Consider the following 25,041-nt stretch of genomic DNA (forward strand, 5'->3'; position numbering starts at 1 on the left):
TCATAGGGAAGGTTTCCCTAAATCCTCCTGTTAGCTCTGCTAAGAGAAGCGCTAAGGAGAACAGCCTACGATAAGCAGGGACTGTAAAATAGGCTAAGGATTTATTATAAGCAGAGGGAATGAAGCCACAAAGCCTAGGTAGATAGGCGAGCAGTAGGAGCATGAGAACCAGGTTCATGAATCAGCAAAAATAGTGGGATTTTTGCTGCTCCACCTAAATCCTCCTGAAATTGGGGAGAGGAGTTTTAGAAGACAGTCAGGAGTAGGTTCCTTGCAAATTCAGTGTGGTTTGCTTTAAAAATCTCCCCCCAGCCCCCAGGCATTTTCCCTTATATGGAATAATGCCTGCATAAATCTGGGATTCTCTAACCCAGATCAGAGAATCTGACCTGGATTTCAAGGATACCGTCTTGTTTTGTTGGTTATCCCTGAAACCTGGATCCAGATAGCCTGGATTTTTTTGTTTTGTTTTTGTGTGCACACTTCTAGTGAGCATGCTCACCTAGCATCTGCTACCGGCATTTACCAGTCTAGCTCTTCAAACCTTTCTATTACTACTGCACAAGCTTTGTTTAACTCCAACATTAATAAGTAAGTCATAGAAAGACCAGCTTGGCAATATTCTTGTCTATGCTCTGGCTCCATTAGCTGGAGTAAAAGTAAGACTGAAGCCAGCTCATCATAGCTGGAAGGAAGTCAGACAGGATAAAAGACAAATTTAACTGCTGAAGTCCATGGCATGGTTGAAATTTGCTTCATACTCACCTTTAGTCACAAGACTGATGAGGCTACACATCTAGGTGCTCCAAAAAGGCCACACAAAGACTGAATGCACTCAACAGAAGGGTTGATAACTTGAATCCAAATTGGGTATCCATATAGTAGCTGAGCAATAGCTTTTGCTTTAAAGACTTGTAAGACAGAAGGAATATGATACCCTCCAAAGGAAAAAAAGAACTTCTAAACAGCTGCACTACTCATGGTAAAACTGGCCAAAACTCACTTCTAATGTGAGATCTTGGAAAGAGACGAATGGAAATAGAAGCCTGAATAATTGAACACGGAAACTTGTTTAAGTAGGTGAGCATCAAGCAACCATGTTATGGCTTTTGAAGAAAAATATTATCTTTGATTTTTGATAATTAATATATAAAGATTCAGATTTGCAATATTCAGCAAGTAGAACATAAAATATTAAATACACTGGGGCTTGATAGCTAAGTAAGATCTTCTGCGCCCCTACTCTAGTAGCTTAGTAAATTACCTAAACAAACATCACATTTTAAATCGTATCTATGAAAACATGTTTTGCATCACTGAGAAAACCTCAGAATTTTCATATTCTCATAACAGTATTAGACAAGAAGAGAGTGCCACCTATGAAACCAGGATACCAATACCTGGACATTCTAATTTTAGTGACATTTTTATTAGACTTGTGTGTTTCTTTAGTTATTAATTATAATAATTACAAAAAATTGGTATTTCAAAATTATGAAAACGTGTACATGAAAGAAATTCCCAATCTAAACAGCCTATGATGAAAAATATCCATCGTCTTCTATCATTATACTTCAGTTTTATTTTGTTAAAGCAGTCTTTACAGGCCCTCCTGACTGTCTGGTTGACCAAAGAATCTTGTCTGATGGGTACACAAGAGAGGGCCTTTTCGATGGGTAGCTCCACATCTCCCTAGGGAAGTGTGCCAGGCCCTCTCGCTTACAATCTTCAGGAATTTGTCTTCAGCTAACTCCTAATGTTTTATTTATTTGAGTAATTGGAGTCATTTTTTCTATTTATTGGTAGCTTTAAATTGTGATTTTAAATTAAGAGTTCAGTGGCACCACAGAGACCAACAAGATTTTCAATGTATAAGCTTTCAAGAGTCAGAACTCCCTTTTTCAGATACAAGTAGGAAGGTAGACAGGCAGCTAATAAATGTTTTAAATAAGTAAATAAAATATTGGTTTCATTTTTAAAAGGTTGCAGCATTTTTTCAATATAAGGCATTGGGGGAGGGGGGGGGAGAGAGAGAACAGTGTGTGTGGGGGGGGGGTTGGTGGGAGGACAGCTCTCTGCTTTCTTGATTGACTGCAAGCTATAGCCTCTGGAATTACATATAAGTTTGATGCATTCTGGTCCTGAAGGATATGGAGAGGAACTCTGCCTTCCAATGCCTGCTCTGCCAAATTCTGTATCATATGTTGTTCATTAAACTGTAAAGTATTATTTCTGCTGTTTCCTTCAATAAGTACATGCAGAGACATATTAGCTAACAGACCTCTGTTGAACTTTCTCATAGCCAAGTCTTTCTGCCAGTTCAAATTAAATATGTTGCATCTGTTTGTTTGTTTTTTATCTGCCAAATTTTTCCTTCCAGTCTAGAGATGGGCACGAACCAGAATATGAACCAAAAAACTCCACGAACTAGCCCAGTTCGTGGTTCGCAAACCAGTGGTTCGTGGAAGCTCGTTTGGTTCATATTAAAGGGCAGTTTAACTGGCCATTTCCCTGAGGAAATGGCCATTTAAATTTTTCCTGCCCCTTGCAAGCGGCAGGTCCCTTTAAACTATCAGCTGGCAGGCGGCAGGGGGGATCCCCCCGTTGCCACCTGCCAGCTGATAGTTTAAAGGGACCTGCCGCTTGCAAGCAGCAGGACCCTTTAAACACCCAAATCCCAAATCCTACACAGACTTGGAGTTTGTGGGGTTTGGGCTGTTTAAACGGACCTGCAGCTTGCAAGCGGCAGGAAAGGGCCCTTTAAACAATTAAATGCCCCTTTCCCTGCTGCTAAGCAACCGGAAAGGGGCATTTAAACCCCATGAACCATAAACAACAAACTGATTTGGGAACTTGCCCCAGTTCATGGGAGTTTGTGGTTCCTGGTTCGTGGAAACCCACAAACCACGTGGTTCAGTTTTTTTGTGATTCATGCCCATGTCTATTCCAGTCTACTCCCCTGCTTGCCTGTTGCTCTCCAAACCATATCCCTTATCCAAGCAAATCTATCTCAAGGTCTTCATGCTACCGCTTGCTCAGAAGCCTTACCCTCCTTGTACCACCAAATGTCCTTGCCTTGTTAGTCGGCCACTTCTTTGCGCTATTGTTCTTCAAGCCATGGTGCTCTCTGTGCTACTGTGTTTGGAATCTGATACCAACTCTAACAAAAAGGAAGGCTTCAGAAGTTGTCCCCCAGTATCAACATTTGTTGACTACTAGAGAAAATATCAGCAGCTAGCTATCTAAAATACTTAACTTCACAAAGCACCCATCAGTTAAATGAAGAACCAGCTGACCCACAAGGTAGAAACTTTATACCTCAAGTATATCCTTTAACTTATCTCTAGCATTGCTAATAGAATGACTGGCAAGTGACTCCTCTGCTTTCAGACTACAAGGGATCTGAAAATATGAGCTGGTATTAGACAGATATTGGAACAGTTGCTGGTCTTTGTTTTTCCAGTAGGAAGAAAACCTTTACTTCTTGCTGTCAAACACCAGAGTAAATGCAATGCTACCTTCCCTTAAGTCTGCATGCCTCCTCTGCGCTAAACACAGGATGCTGCCATGAACAGATCTTTAGACCCAAGTCATCTTTTATCCTGCACTCATTTTTATTATTGTTGTTGTTTTTATAACACTCAGCTTGATGAAGCATTCTGGTAAACTGAAAACAGGCATACAAGAATTGCTTTGTGTTGTTTTTGGTGGTCTTAATAAAAGGTATTAAAAGGATTGTGTTCTTGTTTCGGGAACAAGAAACAAAGGTACCTGCTTTTTAAAAAAAAAATAATCTAATTGTCCATTCTGTAGGCAACTACATAAAAATATACAATCATCATATTCCAATAAAAGCAGAAAGAGCCCAGATATAAAGAATATAAGGTACATCCAGTTCAAAGTATAGTCTCTATCTCACTCACAAGTGGGCCTCAGGAAAGCACTCCATGCCTTCACCACATACTGTAAACATACTCTTCACCAAAAAACATCAAACTCATAGATGGCAAATAGAGGGCCGTAACATTGAACAAACCAAAATCTTTAAATATCTTGGAATAGTCTTCCAGGCATCTGTGCATTGAAGAGTTCAGGCACTGTACGCCGCCAGAAGTTGCCCACAGAGCATCCTCCGCCATTCTACGAATCTACTTTACAAAAGGTTCCTCTTTTGTCCCTGCAATAAAGGTCTTCCAAGGAAAGGCTATATCCCAGCTCTTATATGGCTCCCAGATCTATATCTACAAAAAGAAGCAGTACAATCCAAGTTCCTACGAAAGATCCTTGGAGTCCCACGGTGTATCCCAAATACCCTCCTTAGATTAGAGACTGGGTTCATCCCCTTGGAGACCTACATGCGGCTACTCACATCCACCTATTGGCTAAAACTCATCTTTAACCCAATGGGTCTAAAATCTTTGATTCTTGTTGATAGTCACTGCTCAACCTGGCAAAGAGCAATTGAGAGGAAACTCCAGGAGCATGGTATTTCTCCCCTAGTCTTCTAACAGGGATATTAAGGGTGCAAATTATGGCTTATGTTTAACCAAAATGTAACCAATTCAGTTCATATCAGACTGATCACAGATTTCCTTCTATATGTTTCTTGACTATTTAAATATATCTTCTTATTAAATTAGATATAAAGGGATATAGTTATTTCATTGATTTTTTTTTTAGATTACAAAGTAGGAGTGTCCAGTTTGGTTTGGAATTCAGATAAAAATACTGAATTTTGGCTTATTTGGTGAAATCCAGATATCCTGAATTTTACCAATTAATTAGGTAAAATTCAGCCATTGTTTCCTATGAGAAAATCAATCTGGGAGCTAAATGGTGGAGGAGGGCATCATTTTTCAATCAAACTTCACCAAATTTGGAAGGAACCTACTCCTAACTGTCCCTTTAAAGATACTCCAAGTTTCATGAAAATTGGAACCCAACGAAGGTGGGCCCCAGCCACTCAGAGTAGGTCCCCTGCAAATCTGGTGGAGTTTGATTGGAAAATACGACCCTAGCCCACAGGATAGCCCCCATAGTGATTCCTCCATAGTGAATAATGGTTTATATTTCCAATTTTTTTCAGAAATAGCTGAACTGAATTAGAGAATCAATTCAGAATTCAAAGAATTCTGATAGTTTTCTCAGATTCAGTAAAAAACAGATTTACTGGGGGGGAAATGGTACGCACCCCTATCACAGATCAACAGGTTAACAATAATTTTCAAAATTTATGTTATATGACTTGCTTAGAAAAAAAAAACCCTTAAGTTCTCATTGACTGAAATTTGACTGCAGTTAAGTAGAAAGTTATATACATGGTATTATCCTTTGTAATCCATAGAAGCTCTCAACTGATCTAACAAGAAACAGAACTTCACCTTGCTTTGAAGAAGACAGAAAAGAAGTTCATTCCTAAATCCTGACTTCGCTATTCCTATTCCAAAGAAATAAAAATGAACACCATTGGGAATCACAATAAAGGGGACTGATCTTATAGAAATCAAAGAACTTATTCAATTGTATGAAAATGTCACACAATATTTTACTCCATTTTAACAAAAATATATAACCATAATGTATCCCAATGCGTTAAACAAAGGGTAGCTGTGAACAATTATCACAAACCAAAACTTTAAAAGCATCCCAGCCCAATACTGGGATGTTTTCACCTTCTACATAGTACCAAACTGCAAAGCGGCTCACAGACTTAGCAGCGAGCTACACTGCAGCCAGGAAGTGAGACTGGAGCCAGATTGGCTGTGGGACTGGGGCTTTTTTGGCCTTCCTCTGGGCACTGGATGGGGATTGCTCAAGTGGGGATACTGGAGGGCCCTGGGGCTCAAATTTGGTTACAGCCATTGGAGCATTGGTGTGAGTCATGTGGTACACCCGCTTCTTGTGGCAGTTCCAGGGCACTGAGCCAGATCCACTCGAGTGAGTCATGCTATCTGGGCAGCTCACCCGCAACTTTGTCGGAGTCCCCTGAAGGGATCTGGGGGAAACCGAAGGGTACACACTGGGCTGGCCATCACAGTTTTCACCCTCTGTGGCAGGCACCCCAGGGATCATGCCAGGGCAAGTTCTATACCTCCTGCCATCCCATCATGCCCACAGGGGGGCCAGGAAATGCATGCCATCAAGCAGCAGGGGACCATTCGATGTAGTGGATCCACTGGTCTATGCAGTGCCAATACGCCAACATCTGTAACCAATAAAGCTGTGGCCTATTTCCATCCAAGATTAGAATGTTGAATGTTCTTGCCAGGGCACCAGCCTCACACACAGTCTATACAGATTCAATGGACTGACAAGGTATCCAGGAGGACGTTTCCGGCAGAAAAAGTGTTTGCATGTTGTGAAAACAACAGCATGGCCCATAGAACGATCTGGCCTTCCTTCTATTCCCATCTCCTCCAACTTTATAGGAGTTCTTTCCTTCTCTCTTCATCCATCTCAAGTTTTCTAGAATCAACTCATTCTAATCTGAGGAAATCTAATGATTTCCTCAGACGTGTGCAGCAAAAAACTGTGTCGATACCGATGTTGATACAACCAGGGAACTTCTAATGTACATACATATGGCAAATGATATACATGACCACACTATTCACATTGCATGCATTGTTCTCTACACTGACATTAGAAAAATATCATCTGTGAACTTTAGTGACTATGCCTAACAGACAACTTTAAGAAGCTGTACCTAGAAAAATGTAGGAGAATGAGATTCAGAACACAAATCAATTTCAGTATACTAAAGCAATGCAATGATATCTGGAATTATGATTAAAATTTGTTAGCTTTAAAAGGATAACCTTCAAGTAGTAGTTTCTTTTTAAGCCTGCAAAGAGAAGTAAAACCTTTTACATTCCTTATGATGTTAACTTTGACTGACATTGCTTTATTTGCACAATTATGATTTCTTACCTTGATCAAAAGGTCTAACTGGGCTCCATGTACGAAAATAATCATCCTGCAGCAGAAAAAAAAGTGTATGTTTAGTATGTAGAAAGTGTAAATACATGTTTAAAAAAACTGAAATACAGAAGGAATATACAAACCTCAACTTCCTGCAAAGGGCACGCAGCAAAAAAAGAACACAAACAAGAAAAGATATAAGTATCATATGGATATACTAATTGCAGGGAACAGAATGATTTTTTTTTCTAATGTAGATGGTCACAGTAAGAACAGCCAATCTATATACAAGCTGAAAATTATCTGTTGAGACACTTTCAGCCAGCCACAATGACTAAACTGCTTACCACACTGCTTACCATAATGTCATCATATTGAGGGCCTTTCTGCCCCTACTGACATTTTCAATAAGCATTGGAGAAGAGATTCCCAATCAGCCGAAAATCATGTGCGTGGTCAGCAGTTCTAAATGTTATAGCTGAGGATCACTCTAAACAGGGAAGCCATTTTAAGTAGCATTAGCTCTTTTGAGTGTAAATGTAGTTCAGCTCTTCAACAGATCCATCATACATGAACTTTGTTTACGACTGTATCTATAAACAAGCTTAGAAATTCATTTCCTTTAACTGTAAAATTTAAACTAGCTCTATGAACACTTTATTTGGAACTACTGCTCTAGGTTAAATTTGCAGAATACTTCAATTAATTATCTTACCATACTATTGCAAGTCTGGCTTATAAGATATAAAATTTCCCGACAAATGAAGCCATTGGGAAACACAAACACATTTCCCAGGATTTGCTTTATTTTTAAAATAGAATCTAGGCATGCCAGCCCCTGCTGGTGGTAGGGCACCCCTGCTCCCAGCTGCCAACTCTGCCATTGGTCAATGGACCAGTGAGTATGGGGAAGCTAGCTGGAGCATGCAATGGAATGATGCACATGTACTCCGGGCCGCTGATTACATAACTTCCAGTTTAAACTGGAAGTGATGGAGTTTCAATGGGGTGAAAATGCTATGTTTGGGGTCTGTTCCCTAACTGCTCTCAACTGAGACTCCATCATTTCTAGTTTAAACCAGAAGTGACATCATCAAGGTCCGTGGTGTGTGCACATGCACAAATGAAGAAACGCAGCACATTCCTCCACCAGGAGCCCCTCCCCCCCTTCCTGGTTTCAAGGCAGGGGGGACTGGCAACCCTAATAAAAAGATTAGAACATTTTAAAAAATGATTGTTTTCCTATTAGATATTAGCAACTATTTTAAGTTTATAAAATATGCCGTTTATACCTTAATACAAATTGTAATTATTGATATATTTATGAAATTCAAAAGTATTAGCCTTATTCAAGTAATAGTGAGTTCACAGTGGAGTAACTCTGAATAGGACTGAACTGTAAAATACCTAAGCACAGTTTATGTCCATTAGTAAATAAGAAAAGTAAGAAGAACAGAAAAAGAAACTATCCTGGCCTGTAGTTAAACAGGAAAGCTTTACTGAGTCATTCCTTTCCTTATGCCACCAGCATAATACAGAAACAATATAATATTTGCAACACCTATTCACAAGAAACAGTGCCTGTTTCACAAGTTTGAGTCATCCTTTAATACTGTGATCTATTATGCTGGAGGAAACTGGTATGAATAACGTAAATCTCTTCAGTATTGTATTATAACTAGACATGGGCACGATCTGAATTACGATTTCAAAAATCCCGCGATTTTGGCGTTTGCGCCATCGTGACTCAGCTAATCGGTTAAGTCCATGGCAACCGATCCAGCAGTCGGGGGTTTGCTTGTTCGGGACTTGATTGGATATATCAGTTTCTGTTCGGAATTGCAGACACTCTGGCGCCAGTAATTTATTCCCGGGGCAATGGAGCCAGGGGAATGAGCTGTGTTTGCCCTCCTTCTGTCGCCCTCGAAACATGAATGGAAGCCCAGCTTTCCTTGATTAGCAGGCTTCCTTCCAACCACAGAGCAGCAACCCAGGGGAGGGAGGGGGAAGGGGGTGTTCTGAAGCCATGGGCACAAAGGAAAGGCAAAAGGCAGCGCAGGAGGCTGGGAGGTCGCCCGCGCCGTTCGTCTTTCCCCAGAACAAGGGGCGCGTGGGCAAGCCGGCCGCCCCTTGTCCTGGGGAAAGGTAAAAGGCACCGTGGGAGGCTGGGAGGCCGCCCGCGCCGTTCGTCTTTCCCCAGGACAAGGGGCGCGCGGGCAAGCCAGCCACCCCTTGTCCTGGGGAAAGGCAAAAGGCAGCGTGGGAGGCTGGAAGGCCGCTCGTGCCGTTCGCCTTTCCCCAGGACAAGGGGCATGCGGGCAAGCCGGCCACCCCTTGTCTTGCGGGGCAGGTGAACAGCGCGGGCAGCCGCTGAGCCACTAGCGCTGCCGCCAGCTCCACAGCGCACCGGGATAGCTGGCTTGCTGCGTGGGTGGGGGGGGGCCAGGAGCGTGCACGCACACACGCAAGAGCCTGACTACGGTTGCCCTGGGCGCTGGCAACCGTAGATCCGGCCCTGGGAATGTCCCCTCCCTGAGGGGAGGCGGCTCGTTGCTGGGTTAAAAACTTTTCTCCCCGTCTACTCTGTGTGTGTGTGTGTGTGTGTGTGTGTGTGTGTGTGTGTGTGTGTGTGTGTGTGAATGTCCCCTCCCTCCCTCCCTGAAGGGAGGCCCCTGCCCGCTGGGCCTGGCAGCCGCTGCCACCAACCACCATTCCTATATCACTGGAAACAGCGGGGCACCCTCCCACTTTGGCCTTCCCAATTCCAGATCGGAAATGGGACTTGATCGGTTAGAATCGGTGGCCTGGGTTCAGCAGCGGCCCAGATCCATGAACAGCTTAATCGGTATTTTTTTTGGATCGTGCCCACCTCTAATTATAACAACACGGGAACGTTACTGTGGATAAAGTTAGCTCCATTAAACCGTATCATATTAATTAATAACATTTCCCTCAAAATGTTATCAAGTTTCTCCTACTAACCAGGATCAAAATCAAAAAGAGTCCAGTAGCACCTTTAAGACTAACCAACTTTATTGTAGCATAAGCTTTCGAGAATTACAGTTCTCTTTGTCAGATGCATCTGACGAAAAGAACTGTGATTCTCGAAAGCTTATGCTACAATAAAGTTGGTTAGTCTTAAAGGTGCTACTGGACTCTTTTTGATTTTGCTATTACAGACTAACATGGCTAACCCCTCTGCATCTACAATCAGGATCAGTTTCTGAAAAATCAGTAACTTCATTTTCTTCTTATTTATTTATAGTTATTTATTTGTTTCGATTTCTATTCCGCCCTCCCCACATTAGCAGGCTCAGGGTGGATTACATTTATGCACATTAAAAATTCACAGTTAAAAACACAATAAATACAATATAAATATTTAAAATACAAATACAGCACAGCACTAAATTAATTCAGAGCCAAGCTACAAGTTATGATTGACACAGGTTGGACACTTGTCAGCTTCCCTCAAGTTTTGATGGGAAATGTAGGCATCCTGGTCTTGCAGCTTGGCTCTCCATTTAATTGAAGTTCACAGAGCGGCAGTCTATGGGAAGGAGAACATGTGGTCTGGAGGGGAGTGCAGGCATCGGGCTCTCGCCGGGCGCCCCCTTCCCCTCCACTGGGTGTGTGTGTGTGGGGGGGGGGGTTCTATAAATGTCAATTAAAAGGTGAGCCAAGCTGTAAGACCAGGACGTCTACATTTCCCATCAAAACTTGAGGTAAGCTGATAAGTGTCCAACCTGTGTCAGGCATCACTTGTAGCTTGGCTCTCAGTTAAACCATTTCCACTGTCACTAAAGTTTCTTTGGAGGTGGATGTTTTGATAGCGAGGTCTCCATTGTTTTCTATTTGGTCGGCAGGCACCCGACCCAGCATCAACCATATGCCTGGCGGAACAGCTCCGTCTTGCAGGCCTGGTGGAAAGATAATAAGTCCTGCTGATTCCTGGTCTCATGAGAGCGTTCCACCAGGTTGGAGCCAGGACCGAAAAGGCTCTGGCTCTGGTCGATGCTAGGCAGGCCTCCCTGGGGCCAAGGACCGTTAATAGTTGTTTTTCACTAGATTGAAGCATCCTCTGGGGAACATATGGGGAAAGGCAGTCCCAAAGATACCTCAGAGTATCTTGTGCATGGATCTATACTACAATTATGGCCTAATTTAAAAAAAAAAAATCAAAAAGAACTTAACATGTACGTTGATAGCATTGGCCTTTGAAATGTGACCCTTAAAAGCTAGAAGGAGTGTCTGGGAGCCGTTTGGAGCCAGTTAGCAAGTTTAATAAGGAGAGAAACAAGATAGTGGAAAGTGAAGTAACATAGGCTAGGAGTCTTGCTTTGGAAATCCGAACAATGAACAGGAACTTTACAGCTTGTATTTGTTTCTGCAATACTACATATATTTATCATTAAACTAATGTTATTAAGATACCACACATTCCACGGCTCACTCATTCAAAAGATACAAAAACCTGTGATGATGTCCTTTATACTTTTCATCACTTGAGAGAAGTGTTCAACAATATCAAACATAAGCTTGTTCACATAGGCACAATCTTAAGCAACACTGAAGAAGTAATTTATGACTGTCGTTCAGACTAAACCTTTAGTAACCAGCCTAATAACAGGCTGCCCACATCTGAGCAGGGCTCTGGAGAGGTGGCATAAAAATCTCCTAAATAAACAGATCTAGATCACAGCGCATAGACAAAGCACTTGACTTGACAAAGTTTTGCTTTTCTGTCCTCAGCCACCTACACAATAAATAGTAGTCAACCAGAAAGAAATGAAGCATACACAGAAAAACCTGACAGATGGCATCCTAAGAAAGAAAATGTTTCCTTTGATAATCAACAGGATAGCAAAGATTATTGGATAGGATATCAAACATTAGATGGATTTCATTCCGTTAAATGATACAGACACATGCTTATTGGTTCCTTCAAAGTCAAGCAACCTGAAAAATGAAAGCATATAATCCAAATAATACATGGTTTATATCCTATGAACCACAACGGAGGAGTGTTTGTGGAATAGATCTTTTCTATTTCCTGCTGGACTCCCCCATACATCAATTAAAGGTTTCTCTAGGTCTAGGGAACTTCAAGGAATGCATGAGAGACAGTGAGATTCCGTTTACATACGTAAATATAGTTTGTTCATCTATAGTTGTCGGGGCTGTTGTGCTGTGAATCAGTCATTTTAGATGGGCTAAATGGTGGGACACAAAGCATGGACATAGTCCAGGTTTGTACATGGTGTATTAGCCTTCTTTTGCTAAGATTATTTAAATTTTCATCAGAAAACATTATGACAGGAATAAATGGAGAAGGAGAACAGCATCTTGTTCTCACACGAGAAAGTAATTTCTGCATCCCCCCCCTTTCTCACTACAGCCCTCTCAGCTACATCAATTATTGAAGGTCTCCCAATCTTCAAAAACAGCTTTTAAGGGTGCTCAAAGACTCCAGTGAAAATGAATGAAGATCACTTTCAAGAACTCAAATGCTGTGAATGATGAATGAGCATATCCAATTCATATAAATGAATACATTAAGCATTTTGCAGAATCTCTACCATGTTAGACTAGGACTATATTGGCTCTTTCTTATAATACAAAACTTACCTATAACTTATATCACGTCTAAACTAAGACTAAACGAATTTCTGTAAGAAGCAACACTTATTTAAGAATTGGTACTTCAATGTCATAATAGAAAAAATTGAGTACGTCCCATTGGTTGCCAAATTGGTAAGGATTATAAACTGCATGTAGTTGCAAAAATGCATCATGTCACAAGCACAGAAGCTGGCACCATCTAAGTGTGGGCTCAACGTATCATTTAGAAGTTCAACACTGAAGAAAAAAACTGAATATATAAACAAGAGCATAAATAGGAATTTGGTTTGTTTGCTGTTTTTATATTTGATGACTGTTTAGTAATTTGTTTTCATTTTTATTTTTTCAGTATTGTGAGTTACCTCCTGCAGATAGGCAACAAAAATTTTAATGCTTGTGAATGGAGACTAGCTTGGGCCCAATCTGGGTCATTTGGGGGTCATTTTGGCCCCATTTCAGGCCCAAAACGGCCAGGATCGGGTCCAAAATGGCCAGTGGGCTCTGCCAGGTGGTGGAACACACATCCACCCAGCAGCAGCCCAATTCTGGCCATTCTGGGCTCCTACCATGTGGAGGAGTGCTCCCCCGTGGAGCAGTGGCCCGTTCCAGGCCAAATGTCACCTTATCTGGGCCAAACTGGGCCCCCCATAGAGCACGGGAGCACTCCCGGGTGGCCACGGCCTGCATGATGACATCACTTCCCAGAAGTGACATCATCAAGCATGTAGTAAGAGGTGCGCCACCTCCTCCCAGGAGTTGTCCCAGGTGGGAGTTCCCCCACCTCTTTTCCCAAAAAAGCCTTATATCTCCATATAGTTAACAATATCAAGTTTATAGTAATATGTGTTCCTTGTATATTGCCTTTGTTTGTTCCTTGCATATACAAAGCAATAAGATTTCATACTCTAAGAACAAGGACTTCAGCATGCTGAACTTCACAAGACAGAAGCAAGCCTCTTCTGCTTCTTGGGATCTTATGAAGCAGAAGTAAGGGTCAATAGTGCACACATTTTATTTAAAGGATTTGCTCTATGAAACATATGATTAACAGATCACTTTAAAAACATATTATTCAAAACTTGACGAACGACATGATCCTGCTTTACTGACAGTCATAACTACTCTTGCTTCATATGGATGTGGAGTAAACAGTGAAATAATACCTTTATTATTTCCTACTTATTTTTTGAGAATACTAATGCAGGGTAGCGTGTTTCAGAAGGATTAATTTTGCCCCAATAAAATGTAAAATCCCGTGTTTCCATTGCAGAACACAGTACATCCTTAAGTGACTAGTCAAAGGTCAAATTCTCGCTTGACACATGCCAAAATTAGTATTTCTATCTGACTTCTCAAAAACTGAACGACGAGTGCTAGAAGTCAGCAGGCTTTTACGTTATGCAGCAGGCGTTTATGTTATGTTATGCTTTATGTTATTCAAATTACTAGATCACGGGAATTGGTCTTCAAGATAGTGTTTTGTTTTTCTACATTAAAGGAAAAGTTAAGCACTAATTTTATCAATTCCATCATACGGGGTGTTTTCATTCCAAAACTGAACTATGTTAATCTCATACTTCCCATATTCTTCATATTTGATACATATTGCTTTAAGATAATAGACTGGATCTGACATTTCCATTAATAGAAAAAGTCTGCAAGTATGATATCAGCAGCTATCCATACCCTCTGAAAAGCTACTTCTGAAAGACCCAGTAGACTAGGGAAGAGCATCAGCTATAATGCTACGGGGGCTGAAGTAAGAAGAAAAAATAAGTGGTATCCCTTTCCTTACATGACTGCCCTATCATAAATCCACTGCATTCCATCCTTACTTTATTTCTTCAACAGAACAGGAAAAAAAAACCCTACGTGATCTTAACATTCACACACATTGTATGATAGAACACAAATTAATCCTGTGCTCTGGATTGATGAATAGAAGTCCTGTCAGCTGATCTGCTGTTGTACAGTCTGTGAAATAATCCAGTCCATATTATTAAAGACAATGTATATAAATCTAGAAGCCTATTGATTGGGTCCAGTTGGTCCGGTTCTGACATTTTTATACTTACTGTTTTTCAATCAATCACATACATGCCAACATTTATGCTGATCTGAAATATTTCTCAGCTATATAATTAGACATGGGGGGCAGTACATCTACTAATTCCAATAGTAAAGGGATATCTGAGAATCAGTAAGGATGTAAAGCACTTGTAAGTGTCGAAACAGAAATTTTGTGTTTCCACATGACAATGCGTCTAGCAGCTTTGACATCTGAACTCCATGATCCTCACCAGAATTCCAGAAGACCATGACTGCTGACTTGCTCAGTTTATTCCATGTCTTCAACTAAACTAACAGGACAGCCTTAGAAGAATTATTAGGGCAATGTTTTGCTTACAATTAAGTTTGAGTATTTCATTTCTGCTTGCTAATATGGGTTTTTAAGTGGCTGCTGCCAGTTAAAATGCTGGCCTCTGAGGAAAGAAGGAGGTGGGCTCAATGGGTGAATGAAGTGTAATCTGATTGGACAGTAGTCAAACCCGAAGGGGCAAAGTAAACTGCATTTTTTGTCTCTTCTGAAAGAAAATGTTCATTCTAGTTCAATCAGGCAATCTGTGTGGAGCCTGAACTGTCTGTGTGAAGTTGTGAGAGATTCTGGGCAAAGCAGGAAAACTCTGTGGAAGCCTGAAAGGGGCCAGGCCAGGCCAGGCCATCAGCCAGGTCCCGGGAGGCTGGCAGGCTGGCTGGCCGGGCCAGGGGTTGGGTCTGGCCATGGCAGGGCTGCCGCATGCCCTCCACAAGTGCAGGTTGCGGCGGCACCAAGGGCAACAAAAAAGCACAGAGGCAACAACGGGGAGGCGTCTAGGCCCCGGCCTGCAGCAGACGCCGCTGGCTCAGCGATGAGCCTCAGTGTTGGAGCTCCAGCAAGGGGCGCCAAAGCCCGGCAGGCAGCTGGAGGGAAGCTGGGGGTGGCAGGACAAGGGAGAAAACCAGGGAGCAAGGCCAGCAGGACTGAGGATGCTACCCTTCACGGCATAAGTAAGGCTCTGGAGCTGCTTGCATCCAAGGTAGATCAGATGGGGAATTCAGGACATGGGGCTGCTCAGGCTGCCCAGGAGCCAGTCGAGGTCCCTAAGGGCAGGAAGACTGCAGCAACAAAAGGCAGGCATTCGGGGAAGGGCTGTTCGGCCAGGGGATCGACTAGCGAAAAGACCTCCGTCAGCTCTGAACGCAAGCAGCAAGCTAAAAGGAGAAAGAAAATGCATAAGAGAGTGCAGTGGTCACATCGGCGCAGGGAGGACTCAGACAGCGAAGGATCATCAGGTACATCCTCCTCAGAGGAGGAGGAAGCCCTTTGGGAAGATTGTTGGGGGGTGGCTGCCCAGGTACCAGGTCTCCCCAGCTGGGCTGTGCGTCATAGAAAAGGGCAAACGGGGGGGGGATCCATAGGAGGTTTGGGCAGCAGACCCTTCGCCTCAGTCCCCTCCCACCATCTCATCCTTCACGAATGATGAGGATTCTCCCAGGATTCATCTTTCTTGCAAGGTCAGGGAGCACATTTTTGACGGATACTATGTAGATGTCTTTTCCCTCAACAGGCCAGAAGCCGAGGACAGTAGAAGCACCCCTTACTCAAAGCGGGATAAGAGGGGTGCCAGGAGGGAGGCAGTGGAACGCTCCTTCAGTAATTGGCTCGAGGGCTATACGGTTTATATGGGGGTTGTTCAGGCAGCCTATCCTGATCGAGGATGGCACTTGTCGAATCATCAAGGGAATGTTCTCAGGGCTAAGGCATTAACAGGGGAGCTAGCCGCCAGTGAATATAATGAGGCTTTTAGGAAAAGGGCATCCCATAACCCTAGGGCTAGGTGGGACCTTATTAGCCAGAAGGCGTGGCTCTGGCTGGTGGGACCCCATATCAGAGGAAAAGGTGAGGAGGGCCTTCGTGTGGGGCGGGTGTTGAGCTGGCAGGAAAAAGGAAGGGGGATCTGCTGGGAGTACAATCAAGGGAAGTGCCTTCGGCCCAGGTGCAGATATGACCACAGTTGTGACTCCTGCCTGGGCCCACACCCCTGGCCGTCATGCCCTTGCAGTGCCTCGGGCTCTCAGCTCTTTCGATCTGGCCGGTCCTCTGGCAACGGCTCCCATAAGGAGGGGGGATCAGGCGCCAATGCTGCTCAACCCTCCACCGCGGCAAAATAGCGCAGGGGCAGGGTTAGTAGGCTTGGCCCCCACCCCAGTCAGGCTCGGGGCTCTGCTCCCTCTCCTCCTAAGATACCCCAATAGGCAGGCTGCTTGCTACTTGGCAGAGAGTTTCACTTCAGGTTTCCCCATCCAATTCACTGGCCCCTGGGTCCCTACCTCGGCAAGCAACTTAAAATCTGGCAGAAAGATGTCTGAGATAGTTGCTGCTAAGTTAGCCAAGGAAATTGCGGCCGGGCGCATAGCGGGCCCATTCTCCTCCCCTCCCCTGCCCAACCTGAGGGTTTCGCCGTTGGGGATTGTCCCAAAGAAAGCCCTAGGGGAATACCACCTGATTCACCACCTCTCCTACCCCCATGGCGCGTCAGTTAATGACGCCATCCCCCAGAAGTTTCATTCAGTAAAGTACGCGTACTTTGATCATGCAGTCAGGATGGTAAGGTCTTGCGGCCATGGAGCTCTCATGGCTAAATGCGACATGCAATCTGCCTTCTGATTGCTGCCCGTTCACCCTCAGGATTTTTGCCTACTGGGGTTCAAATTTCAGGAGAGGAGGTTCGTGGACAAGGCCATGCCCATGGGATGTTCCATTGCAGTGTAGCCTTTGAAACTTTTAGAACATTTCTGGAATGAGCTGCAAAGGATCGCATGGGGGCCCTTCATATCACGCATTATTTAAATGACTTCTTAATATCCAGGCTCCCTGGGCGATCAGCATGTGCTGACCGGCTTCGCACTTTTCAGTACTTGGCCAGTGACTTGGGGGTACCTTTGGCACGGGAGAAGACAGAAGGCCCTTCCACCTGTCTAGTGTATCTGGGCATCGAGCTGGACTCAACAGCTTTCCCATCTGCCAGCTGATAAGTTGGACCGTCTGCAGGGCATGCTTTCTCAGGCTTTAACTCGCCAGAAATGCACACTCAGGGAATTACAGTCACTCATGGGCCACCTCAACTTTGCATGTTGGGTGGTCTTCCCGGGGCGGGCCTTTTGTGCTCGGCTGGCGCATGCCAGAAGGGGGGCTTCATCTCCCAACCACCACATCCGGATCACAAGGGGCATTAAGGAGGATCTTAGGGTATGGCTCAACTTCCTCACAGGCTTCAATGGGATCTCCCTCTGGCAGGATTCCTGCGACCTTGGGACAGACCTCCAGGTCCAGTAAGATGCCTCTGGCAGTCTCGGTTTCGGGGTGTACTTCAGGGGCCGTTGGTGCACTCAGTGGTGGCCACCAGGATGGGCAGGGACTGACATCCTCAGGGACCTTATTCCCCATTTTAGTGGCCATCGTCATCTGGGGGGAACACCTGAGGGACAAGCGGGTGACCTTCTGGTGTGACAACCAGGCTGTGGTTCGCGTTCTTAACAGGCAGTCTTCTTGCTCTAAGCGGGTCATGCGTCTGGTTCGCCGTTTTGTCCTGTCTTGTCTCTCTGCTAACATTATGTTTTCAGCCCGGCATGTAGCAGGTGTGAATAACGGCATTGCAGATGCATTGTCTCAATTCCAGATGAAGAGGTTCTTCAGCCTGGTTCCGAATGCTCACTCCAATCCGGAGGCCTTTCCCGAGGACCTGTGGCACCTTGGCGGCAGTCAGTAATGCAGGGAGTACTTAGCTCAGTGGTTCCATCGACTCTCCAGGCTTACACTTCAGCAGCAGAATGGTTTCTGGCCTTCTCGGCCAGCGTTGGAGGCCCCCCAAACTGGCCCACATCACAGGAGATGGTGCTGCAATACCTAGCCCACTTGCAGGGCTTGGGGCAGGCTCCTAGCACCATGTAGAGGAAATTGGTAGACATTTCCTTTTTCAGCAAGGCCCAGGGCTTCCCTGATCCATGTGAATGTTTTGTGGCCAGATGGGCCATCGAGGGTTGGAAGCGGCTGCCCCCCCTCCCCCAGATAGCTGACGTCCCATCACTCTGTCTATATTGCGGGAGATTATAGGCCTGACAGCCAGGGTGTGCTGGTCGGACTTCGAGGCGCAGCTCTTTCACACGGCCTTTTCACTGGCGTTTTTCGGGGCCCTCCAAGTCGGGGAACTCGTTAATAGTTCCCACTTGGATACTTCTGGGCGGGCATTGAAGAGGATCGATGTTATTTTATCACCTCGGGGAGTGAGCATCAGGATTCGCTGCTCCAAGACAGATCAGATGGGGCGGGGGGCCTGTGTTCTCCTCCGCACATCTTCCGAACCTGCCCTTTGCCCTGTCAAAGCGACCAGGGAATACTTGGCCATCTGCCCCCAGTGCAGGGGCCCTCTCCTCCTCCATGCCGATGGGTCCCCCATGTCGCGTTTTCAATTTGCAGTGGTGCTGCGGGCATGCCTATCTGCCAACGGCCTTAACCCTGGGGACTTTGGAACGCACTCCTTCAGGATAGGGGCAGCCAGTGTGGCAGCCAATTGGGGCTTGGAAGCTTCACAGATTCAGGCCATTGAGTGATGGAGGTTAGGAGCTTACCACTCCTACGTGCATCCCTTAGCCGGTAATAGCAACTAATTATTCGTCATACCCTCCAGCTTTGGCAGGTCACTGCAAGCAAGTTTGGATCTGTGGGCACAGCATCATGCACTGGGCTGGGGTCTATGCGGCATCATCTGGATGGGGCAAGTATCCTGGAATGGAGAATTATGCTCACGTCACCTGGATTGGCAAGTGAGGGATGCTATGGGAGTCCTTGGTCCCAACGGTTCTCCGCCAGGCCCACCGGCAAGGTCCTCCTGATGCCCTGGTGATTCAGCTGGACGAAAATGACCTGGGGAGAAGAGACGGGCCCGAGCTGAGGCGGGCTATATCAGCAGATCTTGACTACTTGATGGGACTTTTTCCAGGGACACATTTCTTGTGGTCTGACTTGCTACAGAGGCGCCATTGGCGCTGGGCATGGTGTCCTGAGAAGGTGGACAGTATACGGAAAAGGCTCGCTAGGGCCTTGGAGCATTATATTTCAGCGGCAAGTGGTGCCGTGATCCTGCACCCAGATATCTCCTTTAGGATCGAGGCGCTGTTTCGCCCACATGGTGTACACCTGTCCAGTTAGGGCCATGACATATGGCTGCAGGACATTTGCGACGGACTTTTGGTTCGGTTGCAGCAGTAGGAGCAGTTGGCGGGAGCCGCTTTGGGGTTCTGGTGGCATGGGGCATTGGGATCTGATCCCTCGGGGGGGGGGAGATGGGGACTGCCTGCCCCGTCTACCTCCCATTTTAGGGGTTCCCATAAGGAACCTAGGGAGCGGGTCTAGGGGGCAGGGCCTGCATGGAGGGCTGCCACAAGAGGCTCACTCCTAGGTGGCAGAGGGACACGCAGGGGTATACACCCAAGTGTACCCCTATAACTGCCATCCCTGGGTTTTCCCCTCCACAGCTGTGCTGTGGGGGCTGGAGGTCATCACCTGACAGGCGGGTCAGCCAATGGTGGGATCCAATCCCTATGCTTGCCAATGCCCCTTCTGCTGTAATCAAAATTAAGTTGTGGCCTTTTCTCCCCCAATTGCTGTGTCTGTGTTTTTTGTTGTTCCGCCGCGGTTCCTTCCCTGCCTGTCCTGCCGCCCATCAGCGCTAGGCAACAAGATATAATTATATTTGAAACTTCCAACCTTAAGAATTATTCTGAAATCAATACATTTATAAAAACTCTGCAACCATCATGTGTATGTACTTACAAATAAATTCTACTATTGTTTAAGAAAAAAAATCTTTTTTTACTTTACAATCCCCTTCACCTGCTGCCTCTTCAGCCACACTACCATCTATACCAGAGCCTTCCTGTAGTACCTGTTAAGCAGAAGAGATCTAAGGCGAAAGCCTTTGGTCGCAGTGAAAACCTTCTGGGAAGGCAGCATATAGGTCACTCAAACAATAAAAAAGGAATTTGTTCTCAAGGTATAAGCCTGGGTAAAGTAGAGAACACCTGAAACTCTATGTGAGTGGAAATATAAGGAGTGTTGATTGGGACCAGGGTTCTCCTAGGATCTAAGTTTAAGGTAAAGTAAGAAGTAGCTGAACTAAAGATCCAAAGGTCTAACAATGGTTTTTTAAAAGGCAAATCATTACAGGGTGGTTCAAAATTAAGTCAATTATTACAATAAATATTTCCTTCATGGTACAGAAGCCAATGGAACTCACTCTGCAGTTCGCAGTTACCATCAATCAAAACAGCCACATTTACTTTCATCCCTGCAGGAGGACAGCACTCGAGGAGGGTTGCGGATTGCCCTCTGGAAGTAGTTGTTTCAAGGTGGGAACCACCTGCCAACCACAAGATCCAGCTGGCAAAGGCCTTGCCGCTTTTCTGAAAGGTGGGCCTCTCATTTTGACATCTTTTCTAATCTGCACCCACAGTCTCACAGGAAAAAAACTGAAGCTTAGATTTAAAAGTTCTACATAGTCAAGATGCAGAGGAGTTAGCCGTGTTAGTCTGTGGTAGCAAAATCAAAAAGAGTCCAGTAGCACCTTTAAGACTAACCAATTTTATTGTAGCATAAGCTTTCGAGAATCAAGTTTTCTTCGTCAGATGCATGGTACAGAAACTGGTCAAATATAGAAGAGGAGGGGAGGAGAGAGAAGATGCAATTACAGGGGGGAGAGAGAGGGATGGAACCAAAACATTCCTTTGCTAGTAAATGTAAACATCTCCTTTTGGTGTCCTTTCGGGGTCAGTTGGCTTGGGTGAGGCTTCAAGGGAGTTTGCCCTGTTAGTTTGCAGGAGTAAAACAGCTAGACCATCCAATTCCTATCAAGAATATCTTTGCAATGTTGCCTTGCTTAGAAACAGCATTCACATAAATATGTCCCTGTAATTCTTCCTGTGGCTCATTTGGCATTGTTTTCTCCACACAACAAGGAGGCTAGCAAATTTAGCTATAGTCCCTGTGAACTATTATTTGGAGTCACTGGCCTAGTTTGCCAGCCTTGAATTTTTCCACAAAGCATGTTAACTCTCTCTGCAACAAGCAACTCAAAAAAGTAAACTCCAATGGTTGTGATATTTGGGATCTTTCTGAACAATTCATCCAAATAATCATCTAATCTTTTTATAAAGTTCTTTAATAAATGAACATGTCTTGGACTTGTAATAAAAATGTAAAATGTACTACATACAAGGAAATATTCCATTAATGATTAACGTATTATAAAGCAGTTACAGTTTTGACCCATATTCTTTTCCAAAAAAGATTTGTCAAGTTGCCACTATGGATCATAAACATTTGATCTACCATTTTCAGACTCCCTTTAAAAATGCACATATTCAATGAATGAGAAAATAAATATTTCATACTGACTGCTTGAAGGTCAGCCCATTAGTAAAGAGCAGAATGTTTGGGGAAAGCAGATCACTGAAGTATAAGTAATCACCTGGATAATATACTCCATAAAGAGATAACTGAACTACGTCATTCTGTTTTCTGTCTGGCAGCCATAGCAAACTCATTAACTAATTCTGGTAATAACATCCCCTAGAAACATTAATGTACAGCCAAACAATGTTATAAATGTGGAGAAAAAAAGATAATACAGCGTGTTTGATCCTTTTTGCTCTGCTTGACTCCTTTCTGCTTTCTCTCTGCCAGAAATAGTCTGAGGGCCAAACTAGATTTAACGGAGTCCATAGGTTAGACCCACAGATGTTGCCACCATTTTAAAGTGATTTAAAATTACATCAAGGCCCATAGTGCGGCAGGTTAAGGACCTCATCCCTCCTCCCTTTCAGGCACTGAAATGGCTGTACACACTGCTCCAATTCTTTGCACACTTGAAAAGACATAGAGAGGAAACAAGATCAGTATCAACCCCTCACAATATTTTTAAAACACATCAAAAATGTTGTGGCATCCACAGGTCAGACCCACAGATGCTGTCACATCTACTTTGGCCCATAGCAGAAAGGTGTCAGTGGATCTAACTATTATCCACTTTGGGGAATAGCCTAACTGGGGGTGGAAAATTTACCAGGATTAAAATTATATGTATTACCCAAAATAGACTATTCAACCCCACAAGTGTCAAAAGACTACTGAACATTATTAAGTATCACTAACAGCTCTTTGCCAATTTTCATATCGATAACTTCTCATTAAATTATCTCTGTGGAGGTGAATTTTCCTGACCCTATCCTTGCCCACTTAAGCAGTCATTTCATTTTCATGGTTTCTGTGAAGTCCTACATTGAGAATAAGGATCCCAAGTCCCCCAGTGGGGGCAGGGGATCCCCCATTCCCTCCCTCCACCCCCTGTCACCACTCACCTGGACAGCAGGGGGGAAAGGCAAGGGAAAGAGCCTCCTGCGCATGCTCCCAGGTGAGCTGATTTGGGCCCCAAAGGAACTAAATCAGGCTTCATTTGGGGCCTAAATTGGCCCGCTGCAGAGTGCAAGAGCACTCTCAGGGTGGTGCATCGTCCTGCCTGATGACATCACTTCCCAGAAATGACTTCATTTGGGAGCCTGGAGGTAAGGGGACCTGATAACCCTAATTGGGGACTGCACACACACAGGCAAATGTGTGCAAGATGGGTAGTTGTGTTAGTCTGTCAGTAGCAGCAGAAAAGAGTAAGAGTCCAGTGGCATCTATAACAAAATTAGTCGTAAGGTATGAGCTTTCATAAGTCACAGCTCACTTCTTCAGAACCTCTTCTGAAGAAGTGAGCTGTGACTCACCAAAGCTCATACCCTACCATTAACTTTGTTAGTCTTATAGGTGCTACTGGACTCTTGATGAACAACAGTTATAGGTAAGCGCTAGAGATGGGTATGAACCAAAGTTCGTTACGAACTGAGCCAGTTCGTGGTTCGTCAACCAGAAGTTCATGGGAGCTCATTTCTCATGAACCATGACAAATTTTAGCTCATAGATGCAGAGGAGTTAGCCGTGTTAGTCTGTGGTAGCAAAATCAAAAAGAGTACAGTAGCACCTTTAAGACTAACCAATTTTATTGTAGCATAAGCTTTCGTGAATCAAGTTCTCTTCGTCAGATGCATGATACAGAGACCAGTCTCTGTATCATGCATCTGACGAAGAGAACTTGATTCTCGAAAGCTTATGCTACAATAAAAATTTTAGCTCAGTTCATTTGGTTCTTGTTTTGGTTTGTCACTTCAGACAGCCTGGCACTGATCTGTTTCCTAGGCAATGTGGGGGGGCAATGGGCTCTCTTAACTATTGTTAATTTATATGTGTAACGTCCTCAGATGGCCAATTGGAGTATAGTTAGTAACTCATCACCTGTATCCAACTGGGTCCACCTGCTCATTCCCATGAATACAGAGTGTTTCACTGTATTTCTGTCTCATACAACCATCTTGTTAGTTCTTCAGTTCAAGCTTTTCTCTGTTGAATATCCTCTGGCCTCGATTAGTTCCCTGTCAAATTCTCATTTCTCTCAATGTCTCTTTTTTTCTGTCCTCCCTTCAAAACTGAGCAGTGCAGAGCTTAGCTTTGGAATCTGAATTTGGAAGTTATCTTTTGAAATGTGTAAAACCATGCATATGCATGGAACATAACATATTTACTTATTTGAGAAACGTATATGTTGCCTCTCCAGAGACCTATCTGAAGTGATTAACAAAGTAAAAACATAGTAAAAGCCTGCAATAATATTATTGGGAGAGGGGGGAATCGGGCATAAAACAGCATCAAATAATTCTACAAAGAATAACACAATCATTAAATAAACAAAAGTTTTTTTAAAAAAAAGCAGTAAAATCAGGTCAGGCTACAAGTCATAAAACCTTGGAAAAGAAAGTCAGTTTGAACTTTTTTTTAAAAAAAAAAACCCCTCTCTCTTACATACTTACAAATAAGATTAACAACCTTAAAATGGGACCCAGAGCTTTTCCAGAATTACAACTGATCTCGAGACAGTGACTTGTTCCTGGAGGAAAATGGTGCTTTGGAAGGTGAACTCTATGGTAGTAATTTCCAACCCGGGCCAGGGATACTGGAGGAGGCCCACAAAAGTATCGCAAGGGGTCTACGAATCCATCCAGCTTAGGTTGGTTTCTGCCTCACGACACTTTTGCCTTCTCCCTTGTCTCCAGGACAGCCATGCCTCCCCCGCAACTCTGCATCAGTGTGGATTTTTTTGTTTTAAAATATGCCGGTACTCATAGATAGGTTGCATTGATTTTCACCCATTTCCCCCTTAAAGCTTGAGAGAGCAGGTGCCAGAGAGAAGGTGAGAGAGCTTGAGAGAGAAGGTGCCAGTATTCAGTATCAGTAGATCCCAACCACCAAAAAAAACCCCCTGCCAAATCCTGTAGTGTCTGCAAAACCGACAGAGCTGCTCTTAG

At 44.1% G+C, this 25,041-nt stretch overlaps 1 protein-coding gene across 2 annotated transcripts in view; it reads right to left on the reverse strand.

Moving 5' to 3' along the window:
* Positions 1 to 25,041, reverse strand: part of SPOCK3 (SPARC (osteonectin), cwcv and kazal like domains proteoglycan 3) — a 264,800-nt gene that overhangs the window by 165,663 nt on the left and 74,096 nt on the right. Inside the window, exons 2-3 of one of the 2 annotated variants that reach the window (XM_054990644.1) lie at positions 7,065 to 7,073; positions 6,931 to 6,976 (exon numbers count right to left, since the gene is read on the reverse strand). In XM_054990644.1, coding sequence (XP_054846619.1) covers positions 6,931 to 6,976; positions 7,065 to 7,073 — 55 coding nt within the window. The remainder of the gene's footprint in view (positions 1 to 6,930; positions 6,977 to 7,064; positions 7,074 to 25,041) is intronic. The other variant, XM_054990643.1, reaches the window with a different exon arrangement.

The sequence above is a fragment of the Eublepharis macularius genome, chromosome 10 (assembly GCF_028583425.1).
Source record: "Eublepharis macularius isolate TG4126 chromosome 10, MPM_Emac_v1.0, whole genome shotgun sequence".
NCBI lineage: Eukaryota > Metazoa > Chordata > Lepidosauria > Squamata > Eublepharidae > Eublepharis > Eublepharis macularius.